At 33.5% G+C, this 19,393-nt stretch overlaps 1 protein-coding gene across 1 annotated transcript; it reads left to right on the forward strand.

Moving 5' to 3' along the window:
* The first annotated feature begins 369 nt into the window (after positions 1-369).
* Positions 370-2,931, forward strand: LOC119675914 (uncharacterized protein K02A2.6-like). The gene is made up of 3 exons (XM_038087129.1): positions 370-849; positions 925-1,770; positions 1,840-2,931. The coding sequence occupies exons 1-3, from the start codon at positions 370-372 to the stop codon at positions 2,929-2,931; spliced, it is 2,418 nt and encodes an 805-aa protein (XP_037943057.1).
* Positions 2,932-19,393: the final 16,462 nt, after the last annotated feature.

The following is a 19,393-nucleotide window of genomic DNA, read 5'->3' on the forward strand; positions in this document are numbered from 1 at the left end:
CCAAAGTTGCGAAATTGTACAAAAACCTTATTTGGTTTTGGCAAAAATGAAATTCCAGTGCTTGGTGAACTTTGCGTAGATATCAAATGTGGCGGAAAAGAAAGGGAAGTGGTAATCGTTGTCGTGGATGTCGAAAACTGTAACAATTTATTCGGTTTCGATTTATTTAAAGAATTCGGGTTTGAGATTCAACAAATTTGTAACTGTGAATCAGTTAGTGAATCACACAGAATTAGCGAGCTGTGTAAGAAATATGGTGATATTTTTGAACCAGCTCTTGGCACAATAAAAAACTTTAAGGTCAGTATTTTTTTAAAGCCAAATGCACATCCGAAATTTTACAAAAGCCGACAAATTCCATTTTCGCAAATGTCACTTTTCAAGAAAGAAGTCGATCGATTGACAAATGCGGGTATTTGGAAACCTGTGAAGTTTTCCCAATGGGCTTCGCCTATTGTACTAGCGCCAAAAGCTGATGGTTCCATAAGAATTTGTGGGGATTTTAAACAAGCAGTCAATGCGCAAATTGACATTGAACAATATCCTTTGCCCATACGCGAAAGTCTTTTCCATAAAATGAATTGCGGTCAACATTTTACAAAAATCGACCTTAAGGACGCGTATTTACAAATGGAACTCGACGATGAAGCAAAAACAATAATGGTTGTCAACACTCCACTTGGGTTATTCCAATACCAACGTTTACCGTTTGGGATTGCAAGCGCTCCAGCTATATTCCAAAGATATCTTGAGCAGTTACTTCAAGGCGTAGAAGGTTGCGGAAATTATCTCGATGACATCATCATCTCCGCACCTACATTTCAACAACACATCAGCCGCCTAGAACAAGTACTTCGTATTTTGCAACAAAATGGTATCAGATGCAAGCAAGAAAAATGTTTCTTTCTACGAGATAAAATCGAGTATCTCGGGCGTCAAATTAGTGCAAAAGGTATATTGCCAGATGAGTCGGGACTAAAAGCAGTAAAAAACCTGCAGCCGCCTAAAGATCTAAAGCAAGCAGAAGCATTCATGGGTAAGGTAAACTATTACCATAATTTTATACCTAATTTTTCGCAATTATCCGCGCCAATCAACATGCTGCGCCGAAAAAATGTAAAATTCACATGGGGTACAGCACAACAACAAGCATTTACAGCTCTTAAAACGCATATTCTCAATGCAGCGCAATTAGCACATTATCAGGAAGATTTACCGTTGGTTCTAGCTACAGATGCCTCCTCCTATGGCATAGGAGTCGTGCTCTCGCATACGTACGTTGACGGTACAGAAAGGCCTATTGCTTTTGCATCTAAAACTCTCGACATTCATCAACGACGATATAGTCAGATAGAGAAGGAAGGGCTAGCTATCGTTTTTGGAGTCAAGCGTTTCCATCAATATTTATACGGAAGAAGATTCACCTTGGTTACTGACCACAAACCTCTTGTTAGCATTTTTAATCCAATTCATCAGTTGCCGTCGATGACGTCACATCGTTTACAGCGATGGGCTATTATACTAATGGCTTATCAGTATGATGTTCGGTATCGTAAAACTACTGAGCATGGAAATGCCGATGCTTTATCTCGTTTACCTGTTGGTGAAGATAAAACTTTTGATCATGAAGAATCCTGTTTCAACATCAATGAACTTAACACACCTATCGACGCTGAAATAATTCGTCAGCATGCCAAATATGACCCAATTCTTCGCCGAGTTTATTTTCTCGTTACAAACGGTTGGCCTGAAAAGCTAATGCCTCAAGATGCTGATCTTCGATCATTTTTCAATCATCGCTTTGCTTTAATACTAAACAACAATTTGCTTTGCCTCCAGACGGAGTACAACCGGGTTGTCATTCCAGCCTCCCTTAAGCAGAAAATTCTTAAACTTCTTCATGATGGTCATTGGGGAGTATCGAGAATGAAACAGCTAGCTCGACAACATGTCTGGTGGACTAATATTGACAAAGACATCGCACAATTAACTGAAAATTGTGATGTGTGCAAAATTGCAAATCCTGTTCACGCACGTGAATACTTAAGCTGGCCTGAAGCTGATCGACCTTGGGAGAGAGTACATATCGACTTTGCTGGTCCATTTTGTAATTCAATGTGGCTAATTTGTGTCGACGCTTTCTCGCAATTTCCGTTCGTTGTACAACTATCTACAACAACAACGGTTGACACCGTATCAGCATTGTCTTCTATATTTTCTCTGGAAGGTATACCAGAAACCATCGTAAGTGACAATGGTCCGCAATTTACAGCTGAAGCATTCAAACATTTTTGCTCAAAACTTGGCATCAAACATATAACAACAGCGCCGTTTCATCCAGCCTCAAACGGGTTAGCCGAACGATTCGTCAGATCTTTTAAAACTGCTGTTAAGAAAAACATTGACGATGGATTGTCTCTCAAATTCGCTGTATCAAAATATCTTGCAACATATCGTGCAATGCCGAATGCTGAGGGTAAATCACCTGCAGAACTTTTACATGGAAGGCCTGTTCGTACCTTGTTGAGTCAACTGTTTGAATCGCCTAGAAAGCACCTTGAAGCTTCGAAACGGAAAATGAAATTCAGTCTAAAGCAACCCGTCTTCGCTCGAAACTACGCAAGAGGGGAAAAATGGATAAAAGGAGTTATTGTAAAACAACTTGGTAAAATGGTTTACAGAGTGAACACATCTTTTGGTTACATCAAACGTCATGTTAATCAGCTTAAAACTAGAAGTAGCTCTGACCTCTCTTCACAACCAATTTTTGAATTCGCTCCAAATTTCATCAATGCCACACCGCCTTCATCTAGCCAATCAACATTAATGCCTAGTGAAGAACGTTCTACCGAAGTAGTTCAACTTCGAAAAAGTTGTCGTATTCGGAAGGATGTAAATCGATTTGAATCCGACGATTTCAGGAAAACTTAAACCTTGTCAAAAATTAAGGGCGGAGAAAGTGTTATAATCTAGTATGTTTTGCATTAGTTTAAACAATCTTAAATAATGAAATGTAAACAAAATTCAGTTAAATATAAACTGTCAATCTTGTCGGTTGTATTTACTTCAGCATGTATTATATAAAAGAAGGTAATATTGTAAATCAGACGACAAACATGCAATTTAAAGAGAACTGTCAGCATTATTTTTAAATTTTCTACTTAAACTTAAGCATCTCATTTACAAAATAATATACAATTTTTGCCAGACTTTTTTAAAATTTTATGAGTTCAAAACTGAGTTAAACACCCTCATTCAAGATGGGCCCGTTGTCTGAAACTTACTGGGAAAGGTCGATAATGACTATCAGATAATTTCAGTAATGAAAACAAATTTTTTTCGTAAGTAGTCATTAATAGTAAATAACAAATGTATAAATACAGACCTTCGATTCATTTCTAGGGGTCTTCACCCATAAATTCCCCTCTGGCTATACACCTGATTCACAATTCGGTAATAATAATATTTAGAATTTTCAGTATGTCTTCTTTAGTATTATGTTGTAGCTTTTTTTTTTGAGCTAGAGCACTTGAGCACTTTTACTCTTTCTTAACTAGAGGTATTTTTAAAACCCCTCTGTATGCATTGACTGGATTATTGTTTATCACTTCATCAGATTAAGCAATAATTGACCTCAGATCTGCATTCCTCCCTGAGGAGCCTGTAACCATTCTAAGATTTGATAACGCGGTGTTGGTAAGTCCGTAAGTTTTCGCAAATAATTTCAGGGCTCTATACTTTATGTATTTTTTGATGGGATCAATCTTGAAGTCCCTGAGGATATCATTCGTCCTAATGTACCATGGAACTTTGAAAAGTCTTCTTTATGTACACCTCTATATATTGTTATGAAAAACAAAATTTAAAATTAGATTAATTTGAATAAGATTATTGAATACACTCTGTACTCACAATGGAACAATATTCCAATGAGTCTTTCGACTGCTTTACTTGTTTATTCTTAGATTAAATACTCTCTTCTGTACCACTATAATGTAATCTAAAAGCGAATTTTGACTATGATTTCCTGTTTGCGATTCAATACAAAAACGCTTTCAGAATATCACGACAGTTCCTTCAACTTATTTACTTCTTAATCACTTGGTACCATATTCTACTTAACATATATCGCTTGATCACAGATCTTTAAACAAATAAATATTTGTCATTTTTAATTGCAGGGTAATTGTTTAGGACTTAAGTTGAAGAGCGTAGTTTGAAAAAAGCGATGGATCCAATGGATAGGATGTTCTTATCTACATCACTACAGTAAGACTTCTAAACATACTTCTAATGTTAACATATGTTTTTTTTTGAATTTATAACAAAGCCGCAGTTACAGCTGTCGTAAAAACATGCAATCCTTTGCTTATAACTCACATTCGTATTTGTACATTTATGAAGTACTTTCACGGCTACCTTTATTTCTTCACTTTACAAATGCCTTTTGCAGACGTGGCATTTGCAGTAACAAAACAAGTGTATACTAAAAAAAAGCACAAAGGTTAAATATGAAAAGAAAAACAGCGCAACATGTGAAAACCACTTTAATATGTTAACAACAAAGCTCACACCCACAAACAAATCTGCACGTATACACAAATATGAACATGTGTTTGTGTGCAACCAGCAGGACATTGATATATGCTTATTGTGAATGAGAACAAAACAAGAAAAAAAAACTAATCGGAACAACAACAAAGAAGAGTAAGAAAGCACAACAAAAAAACTCGCAACTAAAACGAAAGGTGTTTGCCTTTTAACATGGAAATTCGTGGTTGCATAGCATGAAATGTGCTGCCAGTGCTGCCATTTTTTATTTTATTTAAAGTATTTGTGTCAAGAGCATCTGAGAGTTAAATTATTTCGCAAGTTTATGTGAATTGCTATAAATTAAAACTTGCACTGTTACAATAGACTAAGCCACAATACTTTCACATATATGTTTTCCCTACATACGCACATATTACACACGTATATTACATACATTTATATGCAATTTGTTGGTTTTTGAAGCTGCTTCCGTTCAACTACTACTATCCCAAAATTATTAAAAAAACAATGAAGGTCAGCCCTGACAAATGATAAACTAACTCTTCCCTTTTAATGTCACCATTATTTATTCAGAACTGCATTTTACCATTTTACCATTTCTGCATTGAAGTTTAAAGTTCAACGTTTTATATCCTCAGAAATGTCATGTAATGGTTTTACCTGAGCAATTTTGTAATAAAATTTTTTAGTACAACTATTAATAATTTTTTGATTAAAACTTTTTGAACTTAAAAAGTATATTTGACATTTTATTTTTTAACTGGAGTGTATGTATACCCATATTTTGGTAGTATTATAGCTTTATAATAAAATTATTAAGATTTTAATGATAATGGAATACAATGACATGTTTCTTTGAAAACTTAATCAAACAAACCAACAACATGAATAAATTAAAATCATATGAAATGTACATATATTAGATGCATTTGGGTGCTCTGAAGCACAGCAAAAAACAACAAGTCTCCTACTAAAGTCTCTAATTTGAGCGCAAAACAACAACACTACTCTCTTGATCCAACAAACTAGTTATAAAGTGTGTAATTATCTTAGAGACTGTAGGAAAAAAGTCAACAAAGCGATAAGCGTTATGTTGCACAGCTTAGTTGAAAATCTTAAAAATAATCTTCTAGTTATCTATTATCTATTAAAAATTTTAACAAAATTAAAAATTAACACAAATTTGTAAACTGTAAATTGTGATTACAAAGCAAACTGAATTTTTTAATTTTTAAAAAAAGTAATGGAATTATTTTTGTTGTGAAAGGAAATTTTATTTGATTTACCTTTTTTGATGAATTTTTAAAAAGTATTCAAATTTATATAAAATTTAGTTTTCTAAACAAACATCCAAAGACGTCAAATTTGTTAATCAAATACGTCAGACTTGTTAATTATAAAAACATAATACTTGGCAGATTGCAACAGTGATACTAACACGTCATCAAGAAACTTTAACAAAGCAATGTTAATTTTTAGCACACTTCTAATCATAAAGAAACGTAATGCGGAACTAATCACTACTATTAAACAAATTTTTAAAAAAATGGTTCACTTAAAGTTTAATTAATATAATAAAAATGATAGGTTGAACTTTGTTTTAAACCTACTATTAATATTGATCTATTTAATTCTATATTTAATATTCAATACTATTTTATGATACATATATATAGATCTATAGAAGTTTATATAGTAGAACAATTTCTGCTATTCAAAATTAGTATATCAATTTATTTGTGCAAAGTTTAAAACAATTTCACACTTTTTTGAAATAGACTTCATTTTATTACTTACTTACTTAGTTGGCCATTACAGACGTGTGTCGTCCTTGGCCGCGTCGAGTAGCCTCCGCCAGTCAGCCCGATTAGTTGCCTTCTGACGCCAGTTGGTAGTACCAAGCGCCCCCAAATCGTTGGTCACCTGGTCCTTCCACCGAAGATGCGGACGTCCTCTACCGCGTTTTCCACCTGCGGGTACCAAATCAAATATCTTTCTAGCCGGAGCACTTTCTTCCATTCGCACGACATGACCAAGCCAGCGTAGCCGCTGAATTTTTATACGCTTAACTATGTCAATGTCGCGGTATAGCTCATCGTTCCATCTAATTCGATACTCGTCGCCAACGCGTAAGGGACCATAGATCTTCCGAAGAATTTTTCTCTCGAATGCTCCTAACTCCTTCTCATCACTGTTGGTAATTGTCCAAGCTTCTGCACCATACTGCAGGACAGGCATTATAAGGGATTTGTAGAGCGTGATTTTTGTTTGTCGAAAGAGGGCTTTATTTCTCAATTGCTTACTTAGCCCGAAGTAACATTTGTTGGCAAGAGTAATTCTTCGTTGAATCTCTAGGCTGACGTCATTTTTGGTGTTTAAGCTGGTTCCTAAATAAATAAAGTCTTTCACAACTTCGAACTTATAATTGTCAACAGTGACGTAGGTCCCACGACGCTCAGGAGATTTGTTTGTTGACAGAAAGTACTTTGTTTTGTTCTCATTTACCACAAGACCCATTTGCTTTGCTTGTTTTTCTAAGTTGGAAAATGCCACACTAACCACGCGGGTGTTCAGACCAATGATATCAATGTCGTCGGCATACGTAAGCAGCATTACACTTTTGTAGAATATTGTGCCAGTACGGTTTAAATCTGCTGCTCGAATTATCGTTTCCAACGTTAGGTTAAAGTAGTCACACGACAAGGAGTCACCCTGTCTGAAACCTGATTTGGTATCAAACGGCTCGGAGAGGTTCTTTCCAATTCTAACGGAGCTGGTGGTGTTGCTCAACGTCATTTTACATAGCCGTATAAGTTTTGCTGGGATACCAAATTCAGACATAGCGGCATAGAGTGTGCTTCTAGTCGTAGTGTAAAAAGCAGCTTTGAAGTCCACAAATAGGTGGTGTGTGTCGATTTGTTTTTCTTGAGTCTTCTCCAGGATTTGACGCATTGTGAATATCTGGTTTAGAGTGGATTTGCCAGGTCTGAAGCCACACTGATAAGGTCCAATCAGTTGGTTGACGATTGGCTTCAATCTTTCACAAAGTACGTTTGACAGAACCTTACCATATTTGTGATATTTAAAAGACTGATCCCGCGGTAGTTGGCGCAGTTTGCAGGATCACCTTTTTTGTGGATTGGGCAAAGCACACTTAAATTCCAATCGTTGGGCATTCATCCGACCAAATGTTGCGAATTAGCTGTAGCATGCATTTTGATAGCTCTTCGCCACCAGCTTTAAACAGCTCAGCCGGTAAACCATCGGCGCCTGCAGCTTTGTTGTTTTTGAGCCGCGTTATAGCTGTTTTAACTTCATTATGATCGGGAGGCGGGACGATTATTTCATCGTCAACGATTGAAAATTCGGGATCATCTTCGCTTTCAGTCACATTGCTACTACCGCCATTTAGTAGTTTCGAGAAGTGATCCCTCCAAATATTAAGCATGCTTTGGACACCTATCACCAGATTACCGTTTTCATCTTTGCAGGAATTAGCTCCGGGTTTATAACCATTTGTCAGGCTTTTAATTTTTTGATAGAATTTTCGAGCCATATTCCTGTCGCCCAGCTTCTCAAGCTCTTCGTACTCACGTCTTTCTATTTCCTTCTTTTTTCGCCTGAAAAGACGTTTCTCTTCCCTTCTCTTTTGCCGATATCGCTCTTTAACAGCGCGCGTCGCAACTGACCGCAGGGTAGACTTCATTTTATACATGAACTATATTTAGATTTCACTATATTTAGCCTAAATATAGTATATGCACTCCTTCACACATAATACTCGTACCTATTCCAAGCCAACATGCCAAAAGCATTTGTTTTACTTTTTTCCTCTACAATTTTTCTTTCATTTTCTTCTCCGTTCCATAAAAATAGAAAACAAAAAACTGCACTGCTTGAAACTACTTTGTATGTATATCCTTAAGAACTGCAAGCATAAAATCAGCTTAAAGTATACAACAAAATACCGTCTTTATCCTTTCCATTATCATAACTACACCAAACAAAATAAGCGCCAACCACTCTCAAACGCTTACGACCTTGGCGACAAAATAACACCAACACGCTAACGTTGTATCTTGTATCCTTACAGGATTAGGTCTGTTATATGTTAAATATATGTGATTATGTGTTGTTATACATAGTAGTTGTTTTTGTTGTGTTGTTGTTGCTGTTGCTGTTGTAGTTATTCTTGGAAATTGTGCGGTGGCATACTTCGTTAAGCGACTCAAAGGAATTTATAATGCAAAGTAAATTTATCATTCCTTTTCGTATGCATAGACTCTTGACTAGAAGATACTCGTATGCAGAAAGTGAATGTGGAACATAATTTTTAATGCGAACTGAAACTGATGTCAATGTTGAATGAATGGAAAGAATGAAGACGAGTAGGAAAAGTTAAAATTTTATTACTAATAAGCAGATGCATGCCAATAAATTTGTAGGACAATTCTATCGAAAACTAAGTTTTTATGGATTGTCTAGCAAATGCAATTTGAATAACATGTTTATGATGTCATTATGACATGAAATTGAAAATACTACCTTCACCTACTTTCACTGACAATATTTGATGAGTTTAGTACCAATGGGAAAAACACTCAATACTCGCTAATAAACTAGAACTAGAAGTAGCGCAACCATTTTTGAGTCATTGAAAAACTCCACTATAAATATTCATATTTAAGTTATTTGGTTTATATTTTAATAGGAGATTTTTATGTCCTTAAGTCTATTTATAAAATGTAATTAATGACTGTGAGCTTTGGATAACCATGTTAAGTATTTTTGTTATGTAATAATTGCAATATATTAAGCTACGTCCACAATAGATCAAACTGGTCGCAGTGCATAAGGGCCTAGTCTAACCCGAAGCTACGTCCGAGAAAATTGAAAAAAAATTTAAAAAGTGTCATATCTCAAAAACTTACACAGAAAAAAATTTTTCAAAAAGATATTTAAAGTTTGTTGGGTCAAAATAAATAGAACGAATAAAATAGCAGTCAATGTATACACATATTTTTTGTTTTGTAAACTAGTGTAATCAATGGATGCTAATGGTTTATAATTTCATAAAACTTATTATTGCTCCCTCACCAATCCAAATCACAGTCACCATTTAGAGTGTTATATAGGACAAGCGAACTATCTCCGAAATCTAAGATCAATATATATAACACATGTGTCAAATCGATTTTACTCTATAGCTCTGAAACATGGATGGTGAGCATTGAAACTAGCCGCATGCTGCAGTGTTTTACCAACAGATGTCTGCGAAATATATTCAGAATTTGGTGACCACGTGTGGTGGACAATGAAACGTTGTTGCAACTCACAAACCAAGAAAACATAAAAATACAAATAAAACGACGGAAATACAACTGACTCGGGCACACGTTAAGGAAACCCTATGAAGATGTCTGCCATGCTGCCCTGCAATGGAATCTACAAGGCAATAGAAGACTCGGCAGGCGTCGCACCACATGGAGAAGAACAATCCGGCAGGAAACTAATAAATCATTTAACGAATTGAGACATTTGGTATTAAACAGAAGTACTTGGCAATTCTATGTAAATAATCTATGTTCCTGATGGAATACGGCTTATATTATTATATAGGACATAGCCTTTAGCGTTCTATTCAGAAACTTTTCTCTAAAACTCAATAAACAAACTTCAAGTTGTTCAAAACATATAGCATTACCAATAGCCAATAAACCGCTCTAAATTGCGCAGTTTCTATATCTGTCGACTGATTGTGGCCAAAAACCAATGAAGCAGCCTTATAAAAAAATGTGTTGGCTACCATCTATTCTATTGCCTATATCATGATGCAAACGATAACATTAAATGGAATCTTTTTAGGACATAAATCAAAATTATTGGGTAAAATAATCTTAGGCTGTAATATAATGAGATCAAGTTTTTTGTAAACACTGCCGAATCTTTGATTTAGTGTTCTTCCGGTGGACGACACGGCAGCAAAAAATTCTTTAGTGCTTTCTCTTGATGGTAGTTTAGCTTTCAAAAGAATAAATGTTTCGAAATTATTTAATCGTTCTGCAAAAACCTAACTTAGTTAATTAATTATGTTAACGATAAAACTGACGAATCGTACTGTTAACAATTCTTGAAAATGGAGCATTATAAGTGTTGCATTTTAGATTGCCAACAACTGTCAACAAAATACCCTTTAGTTTTAATGTATCCTCATATAAACCATATCAGAATTCACGTGTTTTGTATGTTCAGAATTCAGTTTATACATTTAATTTACTTTCACATCTTAAAGCAAATCAAATATTTTCCTGCTAAGTAATATATCCATCATTAGAAGTACAATATTTAGCGCTAAGTATATTAATGATATGATACAAACATCTATATAACTTTTTTAAGTTTTGTGTTAAGGTGGATAGTTTTGTATAAGGTGTCGTATCATCCCATCATCCCTCATTCCAAATAAAGTCTCTATTTGTACGTGAAGCATTACAAAATTATTTTCAAATAATTACATATAGGAAGCATTTCCAAAAGGATCACTGATGGTGGATATAAGTCAATACTCAAAGCAGCTAACGGTCAATCAAAAACTCAACTTTTCTAAAATAAAAAAATTGATGTTATAATTAACTACTACTCAAAACCCTTCTACTAAAAAGTAGTTTCTAATATACTATACAGCGTTTTATTTTTGATTTCTGAAATATATTTATTTTTACATTTTAAAAAGAACTAAATAAAACTTAAATATACACAAAGTATTTATTTGAACTAAACTTAAATTAGAAGATTAGTTTGGAAATACAGTCACACTTCCATAACTCGAACTTCTATAATTCGAATTTTTGTAATTCGAACTGAAAAGAGTGTAACAGGGTTTTAGAGAGCAAATGACATATAATTCTGCCTCCATAACTCAAACTTCTATAACTCGAATTTCTCTATAACTCTAATAAAAATATTGTCACGTGCCAATAGGAATATGGGAAAGTGCATTCTATAAGTCGAAGTTTTGTTTTAAGTATGAATTCATTTTGGTATTAGGGAAAGTCACTTTTTCCAAACCAAATGTTTTAATTTTTTCTCTCTTATGTTGTGTTTTTGTGCAAATGCCGGTCCCTGGCAAACGGTAGTCAAACGGTAACGCAGTACTTTAAAAAAGCTGGATATGGCCAACTTTCTACATGGAACGAACTGGACGACATTCCTTCAATTTTCTGGAATAACATTGATTGTTATGTTGAAGCTAGTTAAATCAGTGCACTTGAGCACTTTTATTCTCTATTAACTGCGGGATTTCTTCGTAACCCCTCTCTACGTCTTGACTGGATTATTGTTTAACACTTCATCAGACTAAGCAGTAATTGATCTCAAATCTGCAGTCCTCTCCGATGAGCCTGTAACTTTTCTGAGGTTCGTGAAATGATCTAAAACTAAAGTAAATAAAATAACTTGAAAAGCTACTCTTAATCATTATATTACATTAAGCTTAACAATGAAATTTGTACATCAATCTTTCCTACAGATGCCGATATTATTGTGCGTTATAGCTCTTCTCATTATAATAGATCCGATTCTAAGCGCAAGGGAAAGTGATGCTGAGAGTTCGGTGGATGAAATTATTCATCAGCCTTCCAAGAATGAAGTAGAAGACTCATTCAAAATTCTGAATTTTTGTTTGCAAACGAATGACACTACAACTATTGATCACTATAAGGTTTGGCTAATTTCTAAAAATTTTACTTCACTATAACTTCTGTGCCGTACTTGATTTTAAATAAATACTAAATAAATATTTTAAAATGTATCCTAGTTTCTATCAAAAATAAAAAATTCTCTAACTCGAAGTCTCCATAAGTCAACTGTTCATGAAAGTTTAACTGTATAGATACACTTGTAGTTACAATAATGGGTATCTTAACTGATAATATATAATAAACACAACGACTCATTGAATTATTTGTTAAATTTGTGGCTTTTAGTTTCTCTAAGAGTTAAACAGTTTTGCACAAAGATTGTTCCATTAAAGACATTTAAGACTGACATTGTCTTAAAACTAGATTAAACTTAATTTTGCATCTGTATGAAAAAAATATTTTCTTCTTTTCTTTATTAGTCGTTTAGGATTTTATGTATAATGTATGTTAGTCAATTAATATTAAATTCAACTATCAAGTATCCACGCAAATACATAAAGTAATTGTTTTATGAAATTTTATTTTTACTTTTTTAAATAATTTTTTATTTCAAAAATGTACAGAAAAAATGAATCGAAAATTAATTTAATATCTACTTTTTTTTTATTATGTTAAGGTATTATATTTATTTTTTTAGTGCAATTATTTTAGTGACGAAATTGTCACATCCGATTTTACTGAAAATGAATTTTTATTCTAATTTTTTTAATGTTGTAGTTTTTGAAATAATTAATTCGCTGTAATATTTTCGAGCTTTGCATGTAATTGGGATTCCGTACGCAATTTTTTAAATACCAAAAAAAATCCATTATTAAACATAAAAATTAATCAACGATTTTCGTCCGTGAGCACGCAATGTGCCATGTTCCTTGCAGTGATTAAATGCGGAGTGAAATTTCGCAGTCAGAACATATAACCGCTTTCATGAATTTCAGTATTTGCTCGAGCCTTGATTATTTTTTAGATGATTTGTTTACACTGCAATTACACGCGCAAATGCGAGTATAAACACTGCAGAATTGATTTATCACCCAATAAATTGGCAATAAACCAATTAAAAACTCAATTAAATATGACGACCATTTTTATTATTATGTGTTTTTTATGCAAAACCAATGTGCAATAAATAAACATAAATATTGACAAAATTGTATTGTAATTAATACGAATTTAATACACCCTACGCAATTAAATTATGATATTTATGACTAGTAAGAACAACATGATTATTAGAAGAAAAAAAATTTAAAGGTAGGTCAAGGAAGAAAAGAATATATAATAGAATATAAATTAATGTCAATGTTAAGTTTTTTCTTGCCGATAGTGGCTCGTCTTTATGACGAAAAGAAACTATTTAAGTTAGACGGATTCGAATAGCAAAGAAAACAAGTACAAAAATTTATTTTAATTTATTGAAATTTATCAGCGTTTTTTGGTCAGCAAAATTTCAATAAATTAAAATAAATTTTTGTCGTTGTCTTCTTTGCTATTGGAATCCGTCTATAAATTAATGTCTTTGTACGAACAATTTTAAGACACTTTGTAACTAACAAATGTAATTTCAATAGTTTAGACACACTTGTTTTTAATATATTAACGACATTTTAAAATTTAAAGTATCTCACTCGGACACAGATACAACACTGTAACTAAAAGTTTGCTTCGGTTACCTGTAGAATAATAGCCCATAAGAATGGATGACTTGCAATGTCGCAACTTTTTTTTACTTGCCCGTCCAACAAGACTTCCAAAGGTGGGAGCTGTAATATCTCACAAACTGCAGTGCTATTTTTGGGTTGCATATTAGCTCGATACTTCTCCAAAATGTTAGTGATAAACTTTCTTTTTATTGCTAAATTTAGTCTGCTTGCGATCAAGATACATTTCTTAAACCAGTACTCTTATAAACAAAAGGTATGCATCATATAAATCTTTTTAACTCTTAGACAACCATCAACAATGTGTCAAAGAATACTAAATTAATTATTATATAATCACTCTAGAAACTTTAATGTTCTAAACTTTTAGAATCATACATAAACATCGCACACTGAGATGTTTTGCATTGATTCAGAACACATAGTTTTCGTTAACCTTTTTTTAAAAAATAAGCAACTAATGTGAGATTATTCATAATTATTCATATGAGATTATATATGTATAATGATAACATGAATATGGTCAGGTTACACAAAAATACTTAAATCATATTAACAATTAACCCATTTCTAAGAAATCTGTCTCATTAATTAAAAGCTCTTCAAGCGAGTCCACTTCTGGACTCTCAGGGAAGATATACTGATTTAAGGTCCGTCATCAACTAAAAGAGAAATAAATTATATGATTTCTTAGCCTAGTTAAAGCCTAGTGTAGGGTAGAGAGAAGCCCCCCAGCCATTATAGAGTAAAAGTGCGTAATACCACTAACTCAAGAAGAAGAATTAAGAAGAACAAAAAAATAACAAAAACACTAACTTAAAATGTAACCTTTCGGGGCTACAATCGTAGTGCTGTTTTAGATGAAATACCGTTATTACATTCATTTGGATTGCTTTTCCAAACATTATTATCATTTACAAGTAATCAAAAGACTGGAAAAGACCGTCTCATTCACATTTAATCCACTCACTTCTTTTATTAAATTTATTTTATTTTTTATAAAATTTTTTAGTTGCTGGCATTTTTTACATGAACTATTAACATACTGTATATCTAAAATTCTGGAATACTGCATTCCTCTTTGAGGATATATTCGATGAAAACAAGTAACACAGACCCAGACAGCAAAACTGTGGCCAGGCCCTGCCAAACTGTTGTTAAACGTGTTTACCAGTTTTTGTGATAGCGCTACCAACAAATCTGTTTTGTCAGTGTTAAGGTTCATCAAGATCCAGATAAAAGTTTTTGGTTGCCCCATTTTTTAATTTACTCAGTGAGATTTCCAGTATTAGTAATGTCCAAAATCTTACACATATCAATGCGTATTCTAGTATGCTTAGACTTTTTTACATAATTATGAGGAATGTGAAATCGAAACAGCTTTCTTAGCTACTTAAAGACGATTCGATCCCACTTCCATTTCACCTACCTACTTGCCTTTTTTTCTGTAAACTCTAGATTACACAAAAAATTTGAGAAAATTTGCTATTTTTCTTTTCTTTGAGAAACAAACGACTTTTAAGTATTGGTCGTCTAGAAATTTAAATCACCGTGAATATAAATGTACAAAAATATGCCACTTATAAATTAATGAGTTCTTTACGATTTCTTTTCTTTCGGATTACTCCGAACCGTTTATTTCTAAGATTGATAAAAAACTGATTTGAATAAAATCTTACATTAGTTCTTATAGTCTAACTTAATAATAAAATATGCAGCATCAACAGGAACTGTTGCTCGCGTAGTTTCCCACGAGAAATGCGATCGTCTGCGATGCACGTTGCATCTGCAACAGGTAGGGGCAATGATAGTAGCACCTGCATGCTATTTAGCATGAATTGAATTATATTGTCGACGCTGCAAGCTTAGCTTAATTAGGTATTTGTGACATTAAGTGTCACCGGCATTAACTCTTCCCTCTCTTAAATTCGGAACGCCCCCGTTTCGACCAGTTAATTGATTTATGATGTCATCAAATATTGTTTTTGATTTTACTCTTTCTCTGCATGATCGAACCATTAGAAATGTTGTTACTGCTATTACCAGAATTAATACAAGTAAAATAGTGAGCCACCAGTTTCGTTTTTGGAAACTTATTTCTTCACTTAGTGTTGAGATATGATTTGTATTTTCAATATGTATTCTGTGAAGATATGGCAAAGAAAGTTTCGTGTTATGTTCCAGGAACTTAATGTCGAGAAATTTCGGGGCATGAGGTTCGAGATCAGTCATGTTTTTTGTGACTTTGTATTTTGTGCCGTTTATGGTAATTTCATTTTTAAATGTTATCAGGAATGTGCCCGATATATTAAGTTTATGAACGTCTTCAACCGTAGTGGATGAAACATCGTTTAATATTATGGTACCTTCTTGTACCTGCTGAATTAATGGTAGATTATGTGATGATTCGGTGGAACATGCAGCTGTGTTATTATTTAATAACTGTGACAGGCAAGATGATGTTGCTGAGGTGCAGATGTTTGCTATAGAAGTATTTAAGCAATTTTGAATCGGTTGCATGATGCCATCACAATCCGCTGCCGCATCTATATCTAAACTTATTATAGAATTATTATGAATAACAGGATATATCTTAACATAGTTACAATATTTATTTATTCTAGGGATTTTTATTACATATAAAATGATTTCTTTATTTTGTAAAACTTTTACATTGGATACACTTAATATGGTATTTAAACTAAGTGGTACATTTTCAGCGTCAATCAGATCATTTATTTCAACGTTATCTAAGATAAGTGGATTAATCATATTATTTTTTGCCAAAACCGCGGAAAGAGCTAAATTATCTAAATGATTGATAACATAATTATTTCTATTTATGATATATTGTTTCAGAATGTCTTCATCTTTTGAGATAGAATTATCAGAATTTTTTGCTGTCTTTAAGTCGTTTATTCTGTCTGTAAGTTCGTTAATTTGGTTCTGTATTACAGAGTTGATGTTTGTCTGTCTATTATTATTTTCTATTAGCATATTCTGTTTGGTTGATAACAATTGGAAATCGTCATGATCTGGGGTTCCTGCTATGAATTTTAGCGCTGATCCAATAAAGTCGATCGATCTTGCAAATCGACGTGTGGTCCGCAATGTCTTTATGATTCGCTGAATATCCTGTGTTTGCTTTACCAGGATATCTTTACTGTAGACGTCGTGATCAAAAGAATTTGTGTTGTCCATAACCATTTCCTCATATTCTGATAAGTTGGTTGAGTGTACCAGGTAAAAATAATTTTCATATATTGCGGCGTTTCCATGTGTGACCGCTATGAAATGTGCTGGTGTGTAATCTATGATCCTTGATGTTGCAAGTTTGCAAAATAGTAGTAGCCTAATAAAAAAAAAACGAGAGAAAATAATTATCGCAGATTACTTTTATGAATTTTTCTGCCATTAATCAGGACAGTAGTGCCTAGATCTCGTTCGACAGTCCCTTCCTCAAAAATTTTATTAAACTTGTTACCTAATCGTTTATTTCTTTTTATAAAGACTACGTCTCCCGGTTTATAGGATGTACGATGTATATCCCTATTAGCTCTCCTTAGTAATTTTTCTTGAGATTCCATAATTTTCTCTTTAACTTTTGAAATTGTTTTACTATCTTTGGAGTCAAGCAAATCAACAGGCTTGGAATCTGTTACAGAATGTACGGTATTATTGTATTTAATAGTGGCTAGTAGTATGAGCTCGGTCATATCAGCTATTTGCTGCTGAGCCTTACAACATCTAGCAATTTCCAATAACGTTGAATGTAATCGTTCAACTTGACCGTTGCTTTCACTATGGAGAGTTGGTACGAAAAATTGCGTGATTTCAAAATGATCACGTAAAAAAGTGGATAATGCATTCGATTGGAATGCTTTTTCATTATCCGTAACGATAAGCCTGGTTTTTTTATATTTATTTAAAATTTGTAGCAGGCCTAATTTAATATCCGATGTTGTTCTTGACGCTATCGGTGTAACTATTGCGAATTTTGTCAGTTTGTCGATACTTGTTAAAAAGTACGACTTATTTGTTATTAAAATATCTATATGGAGTATTTCTCCGGGATAATTTGGTATTGGAGTTTCACCAATACCTGGATTTGGTGGTTTTCTTTGGTACTTATTTTCGTGGCAAATCCTACAGTTTGCGATGATAGTTTTGAGAATCGTTTTCATTTTTGGGAAGTAGTATTCTTCCGTTATTTGTTTATGATTTTCGTGGAGACATCTATGGGCTCTGTTGTGCTCTGTTGTTGCTGTCTCCATTTGATCCTCTCTATTGGTCAAATCGATGACAAGTTTCTCCGTGTGAATGAATTTAACACCTGGATATTCCTTCCTTAACAGATTTTGAATTGTTGCCAAAGTTGGTAGATCACAATGTAGACCATTTACTACATTTGGGTTTATTTTATCTTTGATTGTATTTAAAAGAAATTCTGTGTTTTTAAAATTTATTGTGTGGCGTACAAATTTTTTAAATAGGATTTTAGTGTTTTTATTATTTGAATTACAATGAGACAAAATTAGTTGATTTCTAAATTGGTTTACAGGGGTGTTTACTGTTTTAATTATAGCAGATGAAGATTCTTCACTGTGGACTGTATTTCCGTCTGAAGTCAAATTATTAATGTATTGTCTAGATAAGGCGTCTGCTACTTTGTTTTCCTTCCCTGGTTTATAGAAGAATTTTGGGGAAAATTCCTCTATAAATGCACGCCATCTTTTAATTTTTGAATTAGGATTCTTGTCCGATATTGAAAATGTGAGAGGTTGATGATCTGTAAAGATTTTCAGGTTTCCAACACCATATAAGTAGTGGCGTAACGCTTGTAAAGCCCAAACTATTGCTAGTAATTCGCGTTCGTTTGTAGCGTAGTTTTCTTCACACTTACTTAGGGTTCTAGAGACCATTGTTATTGGTCTACCCTCTTGAGACAATACTGCTCCTAAAGCTACTGATGATGCATCAGTGGTAAGCTCGAAGGCCTTATCGTAGTCTGGATGCTGTAGAAGTACATCTTCTGAAGCTAAAATTTGCTTTAATTTATTAAATGCTTTTACTGCATTCGCATTTAAATTTATTTTAGTATGTTTTGATTGTTTGGTTCCAATGTGACCATTTTCTCCTCTTAGGTATGCAGTCAGTGGCTTTGCTATTGCCGCGTAATCCCTTACAAATCTCCGATAATATCCGGATAGTCCTAGAAAGGCACGCAGTGATCTCAACGACTTTGGTTGTTTGTAGTTTAAAATTGCATTGACTTTACCCGGGCATGTTTTAATGCCATTAGCTGAGACAACAAATCCTAAAAACTCTACTTCGTTTTGAAGGAACTTAGATTTTTCAGTAGAAACGCGCATTCCCGCGTTTTTCAGTTTGGTTAAAATATTACTGACATGGTTAAGATGACTGACTTTGTCTAAGGAAAAGATGATTATATCATCCATATAAACATGGCATGTTTTTCCT

The sequence above is a fragment of the Teleopsis dalmanni genome, chromosome 2 (assembly GCF_002237135.1).
Source record: "Teleopsis dalmanni isolate 2A chromosome 2, ASM223713v2, whole genome shotgun sequence".
NCBI lineage: Eukaryota > Metazoa > Arthropoda > Insecta > Diptera > Diopsidae > Teleopsis > Teleopsis dalmanni.